General features: G+C 61.5%; 3 protein-coding genes across 4 annotated transcripts; 2 read left to right on the forward strand and 1 right to left on the reverse strand.

Annotated features, from left to right (window-relative positions):
* The first annotated feature begins 107 nt into the window (after positions 1–107).
* Positions 108–2167, forward strand: CD68 (CD68 molecule). The gene is made up of 6 exons (XM_062215589.1): positions 108–262; positions 347–786; positions 958–1077; positions 1175–1253; positions 1351–1521; positions 1816–2167. The coding sequence occupies exons 1-6, from the start codon at positions 217–219 to the stop codon at positions 1950–1952; spliced, it is 993 nt and encodes a 330-aa protein (XP_062071573.1). The 5' UTR covers positions 108–216; the 3' UTR covers positions 1953–2167.
* Positions 2168–3504: 1337 nt separating this feature from the next.
* MPDU1 (mannose-P-dolichol utilization defect 1) lies at positions 3505–6951 on the forward strand. Of its 2 annotated transcripts, none has more exons than XM_062216501.1 (7): positions 3505–3667; positions 5089–5154; positions 5293–5425; positions 5593–5678; positions 5795–5913; positions 6054–6164; positions 6288–6951. In XM_062216501.1, the coding sequence occupies exons 1-7, from the start codon at positions 3523–3525 to the stop codon at positions 6873–6875; spliced, it is 1248 nt and encodes a 415-aa protein (XP_062072485.1). In that variant the 5' UTR covers positions 3505–3522; the 3' UTR covers positions 6876–6951. The 2 variants fall into 2 exon arrangements, with proteins under 2 accessions (XP_062072485.1, XP_062072486.1); XM_062216502.1 differs by having other exon boundaries at positions 3508–3667; positions 6305–6533.
* SOX15 (SRY-box transcription factor 15) lies at positions 6918–8290 on the reverse strand. Its single transcript, XM_062216503.1, has 2 exons — positions 7776–8290; positions 6918–7246 (listed from the first exon to the last, which is right to left on the reverse strand). Exons 1-2 carry the CDS (start codon positions 8288–8290, stop codon positions 7078–7080), a joined length of 684 nt encoding a protein of 227 aa, XP_062072487.1. The 3' UTR covers positions 6918–7077.
* Positions 8291–8604: the final 314 nt, after the last annotated feature.

Consider the following 8604-nt stretch of genomic DNA (forward strand, 5'->3'; position numbering starts at 1 on the left):
TCCCACTAATGAGCTGGGGCCAATAGTCCCCTAACAAATGACTAGTGACTCAGATTGGTGGCTGGAGCCTGTGGTGCCTGAGTCAGCCTGGGGGCGGGATTATCTATTGCAGGAAGTAAGAGACTTTCATTTCCTTTCCCAAGAGAAGGCAGAGGGAAGAGGGCTGAGCAACTGGTGTCCAGTTGAGAGTCGGACATTAGGTGAGGTGGATCTGCCATGAGGCTGCCTGTGCTTTTCCTGGCCTTGCTGGGGCTACACGCAGGTAAGAAGGGGGCATGGAGGGGAACTCCAGGAAGCCAGCCCTTTCTGGGTTGCTGATCAGCCTCTCTGCTCCCTCTGCTGAAAGCCCAGGGGACTTGGCCTCACAGGAAGGCGGCCACTCTGCTGCCATCCTTCACGGTGACACCTACAGCTACAGAAAGCACAGCGAGCTCTGGAACAACCAGCCACAGGACTACCAAGAACCCCCACACCACCAGTCACAGCACTGCCACCCCAGGCACCACCAGCCACAGACCCACAACTGCCACTCCTACCACTGGCCATGGAAATGTCACGGTTCATCCCACGACCAGCAACACCACCACCACCACCACCACCGGAACCAGCCCTGGATTCTCCACCAGCCCCCCCCACACTGGACCACCTCCACCCCCTCCAAGTCCTAGCCCAGGCTCCAGGGAAGCCATTGGGAACTACACGTGGACTAACGGCTCGCAGCCCTGCGTCCAACTCCAAGCCCAGATTCAGATCCGAATCCTGTACCCAACCCAGGGTGGTGGACAGGTAAAGCTGAAAGGGGAGGCAGGCGGACAAGGGGAAGGTGGCCCGTCCTGCCTTGGTTCAAGGGGAAGAGGAAGAGAGAGGACAAAACCAGGGTGGGGATGGAGAAAACAGGGAACCTTGAGGAGCAAAGTCATGTAGTCTCATGACTCCCGCCTTCTTTAACTTCCACAGGCATGGGGCATGTCTGTGCTGAACCCCAACAGAACCAAGGCCCAGGGGGGCTGTGAGGGTCCCCGTCCCCACCTGCTGCTCTCCTTCCCCTATGGACAGCTCAGCTTTGGATTCAAACAGGTATGGCTTCACGACCTCACCTTCCTCCTCCACTTGTCCTCGCTGCACCCCTCCCTTGGTGGGCATGGGAGGCTATGCCTTCCTGTTTACCTTGCAGGACCCAGGGCAGGGCCAGAGCGCGGTCTACCTGAGCTACCTGGCTGTGGAGTACAACGTGTCCTTCCCCCAGGCAGCACGTGAGCAGCTCCTCCCCTTCTCACCCTAGCACTGAGGGGGCAGAGCCGGGGCTGGGGCAGTGGGTAGCCCCTGACCCCCCGCCCCTCACCCCTTCAGGGTGGACATTCTCGGCCCAGAATTCATCCCTTCGAGATCTCCAGGCACCGCTGGGGCGGAGCTTCAGCTGCAGAAATGCCAGCATCGCCGTCTCCCCAGCTCTCCACCTTGACCTGCTCTCGCTGAGGGTCCAGGCTGCTCAGCTGCCCCGCACAGGGATCTTCGGGCCAAGTAAGACCTACCTCCTGCTTGTCTCCAAAAATCTCCCACTGCGCCCAAAGTCCCTGCCCCGGGCCCATGAGCCAGTCCCTTCCCTTCTTAATCCATCTGAAGCCCCGTGCATTTACTGCTCCGTGTCCTATCTACAGGACCAAGCTCCCTCCCTCTCCCCTGCTCATCAAGGCTGTAGGGCAGCTGCCCTCACAGGCCCACTTGGTGCTTTTCCTTAATGCTCATCCATCTCCTAGGAACTGGAGCCCCCCATCCCCCTCGGGAGCCATGCTGACCGCCCTGTCTTTCTGCCAGGCTTCTCTTGCCCCGCTGACCACCCGTCCATCTTGCTGCCCCTCATCATCGGCCTGATCCTCGTCGGCCTCCTCGCCCTGGTGCTCGTGGCCTTCTGCATCGCCCGGAGACGCCCGTCGGCCTACCAGGCCCTCTGAACACCGGCCCGGCCCCCAGGGCACCAGCCCTTGCCTCACCAGGCAACTGACTCGAGGGGAGGGAGGAACAAAAACGGGGGCTGTGCAGTTGGGAGGGAGGAGAGTTTTATTACATGTGACACTCCCAGCCCCCGGGCGACGAGCAGTGAAAACGCAGATCTTCGTCCTGGGTTCCCCCTGTGCTGACAGGATTAAAAGCCATGAGTTTCTTGTCACATGCCTGTCTGTGCCTCCCCCGGCTGAGTCACAGAGCCACACAGGGCTGAACGGCATCTGGGACCCAGCGCCCTCTCTGGCTCGCTCCCTGAAGGCCCGACACAGTCCATGTTGAATCTGCCAGGCCTCCCTCCCTTCCCCTTCTGGGGCGCACTGGCTGGTCCAGGCCCCTGTCCCTACCCTACCCCAGTAGCCCCAGGTAGTTTCAGGCACGGTAATGAGGGCGGTGATGGAGTTTCATTTCCATGCGGAGCACCAGGGGCTGCCCGCTGCCTCCAGGGCTGGCGGGAGAGCCCCATGAAACCGCTGTTACCCCTGGGAAGCTCGCGCCGCACGCGCCGCACCTGCCGCACCTGCCGCACCTGCCTCACCTGCCGCAGCTGCGGGCGCCTCCACGCACTTCCCCTCCATGTTCCTGGCTAAACGGATGTCCCTAGTCTGGGCCACCAGTACAGGGGGACGGGGAGGCGGGCAACAGTGTCACCTGCGGAGCAGCCGATGTCCGGATAACAGAAAAACCTGCCACTGGGCTCCCACCTGCGCCTCTGAGTGCCAGTCGTACTCTCTTCAGTAGGCCGTGGCCCCGCTGCTGGGGGCCTGTTTCTGCAGGAACCCCACGAGGTGAGAGGCTGCAGCCACCGAGGTCGACACGTGGGCAGGACCAGGTGCACCTGCAGCACGAGGCCGCACCGGGGGCCCGTTCCCAGGTGGTGCTGTTGGGCCCACTCGGCACGTGGTGCGGGGCTGGAGCAGTCCCTGCACCCCACCCAGTGTCTCCGGGGCTACCCACCCCGACTTTTTGTCTTGCGTCGTCACCGGGGCACTGCAGTTCTGGCGCCCCCATCCTCCAAGGCCTTGGCCAAACGGGCGGCAGAAGCATGGGGCCTTGAGCGCAGCCCCGGGCCTAAGGAGGCCTCCCAGAGGCCTGGTTCCCTCTAGAGAGGCCAAAAGAACGGAAGACACAGAACAACAGCGCCCCCGCCCAACGCCATTTTGGAGACTCAAACACCCTCTCTCAACTTAGAACAATACGCGTGTAAAGTTGGCAAAGAGGAGACAAGATGGCGCCTAGCGGGAGGAGCGGAGACAGGCAGGGGGATAAATCTTGCTTCCGAAGTGCGAGCGCAAACAAAAGCGCGAAAGATCTAACTGCGCAAGCGTGCACTTCCGACACGCTTTAAGACCCAAACAGCGGGGCGCCTCCAAAGCCCGGTCTCCGGGCGTGACCTATTTCGCGCTCCTGAAGCGAGGGTGGCGTAAGAAACGGCGAGGAACGAGGGGCGGTGCAACTTAGTCGTCGCGAGAAAAGAAAGGAAGGCGGAGTGCTCGGAGCGCGCATGCGCACCGTCAGTCAATGGCGGCTTTGAAAGAGACTGGCGGAAGCTCGCTTTCCAACATGGCGTCGGAGGCAGACGGACCGCTCAAACGGCTACTGGTGCCGATTCTTTTACCTGAGAAATGCTACGACCGTCTTATCCTTCAGTGGGATTTGCTTCATGGTGAGTTTTATTCAGCATTCAGTAAAGTCCTGCTCGAGCGACTGTGGACCACAGTGGGGCGACTAGAGACGAGGTGACGGCGGCCCGGCTGCGCGGAGCGGAAGACGCTTCTGAGAGGGCGGAAGTGTCTGGGGCTCCGAAAAAAGGGGTCCGCGTATTTGGGCAAGGGGAGGGGGGAGTAGCCTGGCAGACGTGCGCGTTAGCAACAGTGAAAGTCCAAACGGCTCACATTTACAAAACAGTACAAATCGGACCAAAGCATTCTAACGTTTGTAAGGTCGCCAGCAGAGCTAAGCTTAGTTGAAAGCCTTCCCAAAGGCCACTGACACCCGAATAGCTCATTCGGCCTCCACGTTGCTAATTTTGGTAAAATTCGCCTCCCTTCCCGTGTAAGAGGCAGCTCCACAGCAGGGTTCCCTCAGGACTTCCGCCCCTGTGCGCACGCAACGCTTGGGTGCACCTGTCAGCCTGACGCCCTAGCTCTAGGGGAAGGCTTCAAGGCTGGAGAAGTTGTGGGTGGCCAAGGCCAAGGGGCAGGCACAGGTGCAGCAGGTTTGGGACGCCCGCATCCCATAGCAGTGCCTGGGATTAAGTCCCGCCTCCGCTTCCTGCTGTCGCACAGCGTGGGAGGCAGCAGGTGCTGGCTCAAGTCCTTGGCCCCGCCACCCAAGTTGGCGACCCAGATTGAGTTTCAGGCACCTAATTAAAGCCTGGTCCAGCCCTGGTGGTTTGGTGAGTGGAACCAGCAGGTGGGCGGTCTCCCCTCCCTCCCTCCTTCATTGCCTTTCGGATAAAAGATTTATTTATTTGAAAGAGTTACAGAGAGAAGTAGAGAGAGGTCTTTCATCCACTGGTTCACTCCCCAAATGGCCACAAAGGCCGGAGTTGATCCGAAGCCAGGGGCTCCTTCTGGGTGTCCCTTGTGGATACAGGATGGGAAGTGGAGCAGCCGGGACTCCAGCTGGCGCCCATATGGGATGCCGGCGCTGTAGGCTTTGACCCGCTGCAGCGCCGCACTGGCCCCATAAACATTGAGTTGAGCCTGGGCCAGGGATCTGGGCCAGTCAGGGTTCAGAAAGGAGCAACATGGAGACCTGCCTTTGGAGGGAAGACGTGCACACGGGGCCACCAGCAAGGGTCAGAGGGCACTCAGGCTCACTCGGCTTTGTAAAAGGAGACCAGGGAAAGTCTTGGAAGTTAGGCCAAGTTTAGAGGCCGCTCTGACAGACACAGAGATCTCATTCACTCCCCAGGGGCCTGCATCAGCTGGGCCTGGCTGGGGCAGCCTGAAGCTGGGAACCAGGGACTCCGGCAGGTCTCCCACGTGGGTGGTGGGGACCCAAGGACTTGAGCCATCAGCTCGGAAGCCGCCTCCCCTGCCACGTGACGCACCCCTCCCGCTCACCTCTCTCTCTCCTCAGTCCCCTGCCTCAAGATTGTCCTCAGCAAGGGCCTGGGGCTGGGCATCGTGGCAGGCTCACTTCTAGGTACGTGTCGTGTCGTGTCATGGCCTCCTTTCCTGTCGCTGGGCGGGGTGGAGGACTGAGCGGCTGGGGCTGGCCGGCCCTGCGGGAAGCGGGCTGCTGCGCTCCCAGTCCTCAGCCCTGCTCGTCTCCCCCACCCAGTGAAGCTCCCCCAGGTGTTGAAACTCCTGGGGGCCAAGAGTGCCGAAGGCCTGAGTCTGCAGTCCGTGGTGCTGGACCTCGTGGCACTGACGGGCACCGTGGTCTACAGCATCACCAACAGCTTCCCATTCAGGTATGGCCCCCACTCTACTGGGGGCACGGGGAGGGAGGCAAAGGCGCAGGAGAGCTTAACCCTCTCCGCGCCGGGACGGCTCGGGCGGCCCTGGAAGGACAGCTCCGGAGGCTTGCCCTGCCTCTTTCCAGGCCTGCCTCTTTTCCTCCCCACTCTTGACTCTGCAGCTCTTGGGGTGAAGCCCTGTTCCTGATGCTCCAGACGCTCACCATCTGTTTCCTGGTCCTGCACTACAGAGGACACACTGCGAAAGGTGCCGGGGACTTCGCCAGGGCGGCTGCGGCTCTTGGGAACCCTGATGGGACTCGGGCCTGGGGAAGCGGGACACACGGAGAGGTTGCCAGGCCTGCTTGTCTCCCTGACCCCTAGGCGCGGCTTTCCTCGCCTGCTACGCCCTCATCCTGCTGGTGCTGCTCTCGCCGCTGACGCCCACGGCTGTGGTCACCCTGCTGCAGGCCTCCAACGTGCCCGCTGTGGTGGTGGGGAAGGTAGGTACTGGAACAACGGAGAGGATGGGGGGCAACATCAAGGGACAGAGTGCCCGTGCAGGAGCCTCAGACTGAGGGGGAACCAGCGACGGGACGTGGGAAGAGTTGAGATGCCAGAACCCAAGGTTCTCCTGCCCTAGCTACTCCAGGCAGCCACCAACTACCACAATGGGCACACAGGCCAGCTCTCTGCTGTCACAGTCTTCCTGCTCTTCGGGGGCTCCCTGACCCGGATCTTCACTTCCATTCAGGTGAGTACACCTTTCTCCCTCTAGAGGGCGCTGTCTCCCAGCTGAGGGCTGCACGTTGCACCCTCTCTGGAACCTTTGTCTCCAGGGGATGGGTTTTGGGGCTGCACTGCAGCCTGACCTTAGGTGCCTTTTACAACCAGGAAACTGGAGACTACCTCATGGCTGGCGTCTTTGTGGTCTCCTCTCTCTGCAATGGCCTCATCGCTGCCCAGGTCCTCTTCTACTGGAATGCACAGGCTCCCCAGGAGCAGAAAAAGGAGCGATAGGGCCGAAACAGCCACCGGAGTCCTTGCGTGTTTCCATTCATCCACCCGGCCTCTGGGCGCTCCCGCCCAAGCCAGGCTGCTGGTGGGAGGCGCAATTCTCATCTCTCCATTGCTTGGGCCAGGGTTTTTGTGGACGTGGAAGTTGGGGACCCAGATCCTTAGTAAGGATGGGGTCATCTTCCAGGTTGATCTTTGGACATTAAAATCAGTGATTTCCAGTTCTCCCTCCTCTGGGCCAGTCCCCTGCCCCCCCCTCCCCACTTCCCTGCTGGCTCCAGAGGACGAGCTGAGGGGAGGGACTTGGGGCTGCCTCTCTGCCCTGGACCCCAGTGCTGCGTGTGGGGGAAGGGGACAGAATGACTCAGGCAGGGTGGGGTGCGGTGGCTCCTGCTCCGGCAGGTCCAGAGGAAGGGAGTGGAGCTGGTGCAGGCTCCTGCTGGAGTGAGGAGAGTACAGACGGGACAATAAAGACAGAGGTGGCTCGGTTGTACAAAATGAGTTTTATCCTGTGTGTTGTGAGCGGGCTGGCTGCAGGCAGCCTCTGAGCTGTGGTTCAACACTGAGAGGGGGTGCAGCTTGTGCGTGGGGGTGGCTCTGAGGGAAAAGGGGGACCGAGGCTCTTACGGGGAGGTCCCTGTCCGTGGGAGTTAGAGGTGTGCCAGGGGCATGGGGGCGCCTGCAAGTGGAGAGTTGTATGGATTGGGGGAGCCTGGGGGCAGATAGGGGCTGTAGGTGGGAAGCAGCTCTGGCTGGAGTCTGGGGTCGCTCTGAGGGACGGAGCATGGCACGGGCGCCTCTGGTTTATAGTGGGAAGAGCTGCAAAGAGAAACGGGGGGTGGGGGTTAGAGGCTGCTTTCTGTGTTGGTGTCACCAGCTGAATGCTGGGATGGGTCAGACCAAATCTGGGCGGACAGGGGTACAGCTTGCCCCCCACCCAGCACGCTTGGAAGCAGAGCCACAGATGGCTTGGAGAGCAGTGCAGCCCTGTTGGGACACGCTGCAGCCCCGGCTTGCGTGCTGTGCGGCTGTTTCCCTCTTTCAGGGCAGCAGGCCAGGAAGGGGCATAATGGGCTTGGCCTCTCCTTACCCCGGGGGCTGGGAGAGGAAGCTGGGTCACACATGGGCCAGAAGCAGGGCAAAGCGAGGATCCCAACAACTAGAAGAGTTTCACATCTAGGGGTCCGTCTCTGCACCCGCAGGGCGGCCACTCTGGGAAAAGCTGAACCACTGTAACCCACCCCACCCTGCGGGGCCCCTGGGCCGGGTTCAGGTTCTCCTTCAGCCAGTTTCCACCCGCTACCCAGGCTCCCGGCCCCACCCAAGCGTCTGCTTCCCCGGCACTCACCTGTAGTTGGCAGGCAGATAGGCTGTCGGGTAGTTGGGGGGCTGGTACCCGAAGCCTCTGCTTCCTTGGGTGGCCGCGTACCCTGGCCCCCAGAGCAGGCCGCCGCTTCCCTGGCTGGCGTTGGCAGCTCCGACGCCCGAGTTTTTGGTCTTGCGCCGAGGCCGGTACTTGTAATCGGGGTAGTCGCGCAGGTGCCGTGCGCGGAGCCGCTTGGCCTCCTCCACGAAGGGCCGCTTCTCTTCCTCGCCCAGCTGCTTCCACTGCGCGCCCAGGCGCTTGGAGATCTCAGAGTTGTGCATCTTTGGGTTCTGCTGCGCCATCTGGCGGCGCTGAGCGGAGCTCCACACCATGAAGGCGTTCATGGGCCGCTTCACCTTCTCCTGGGGGAGCCCCCCGGAGACCACTGGGTTGCCAGCTTGCTCTGGCTCCTGGGATCCCGGAGAGGCGTTAGCTGCCGTGGGAGCGGGGGGCTCCAGGCTCCAGGCCTGGGTCTGCGAGGAGCCAGGTAGCGCCATGGCGGGGGGAGCCTTAAGTGGGCGTCCTAAAGGCCGTCCCCTCTAAGTGAAGCGGCGATCCTTAAGTGTATCTCTCCAGGCTGAGCCGTCGCAGAGCACAAAACTGGGGTCCTTAAAAATGTAGGTCACCCCCAAGACCAGAGTTCAAGTGGGGTCTCCAACCAATCCGGCGCACTGGGGAGAGCCGAATGCCTGTCTGCTGGCTGGTACCCGTGGCCTGGAGAGGTATTCTCCTCGTGGCGTTGAGGTTCCCAGCCCTGCCCCTGTTCCCCCTACCCGCTGCTGCGACCTGACAAACCTGTGAGGCAGTAAAC

This window comes from Lepus europaeus, chromosome 18 (genome assembly GCF_033115175.1).
Source record: "Lepus europaeus isolate LE1 chromosome 18, mLepTim1.pri, whole genome shotgun sequence".
NCBI lineage: Eukaryota > Metazoa > Chordata > Mammalia > Lagomorpha > Leporidae > Lepus > Lepus europaeus.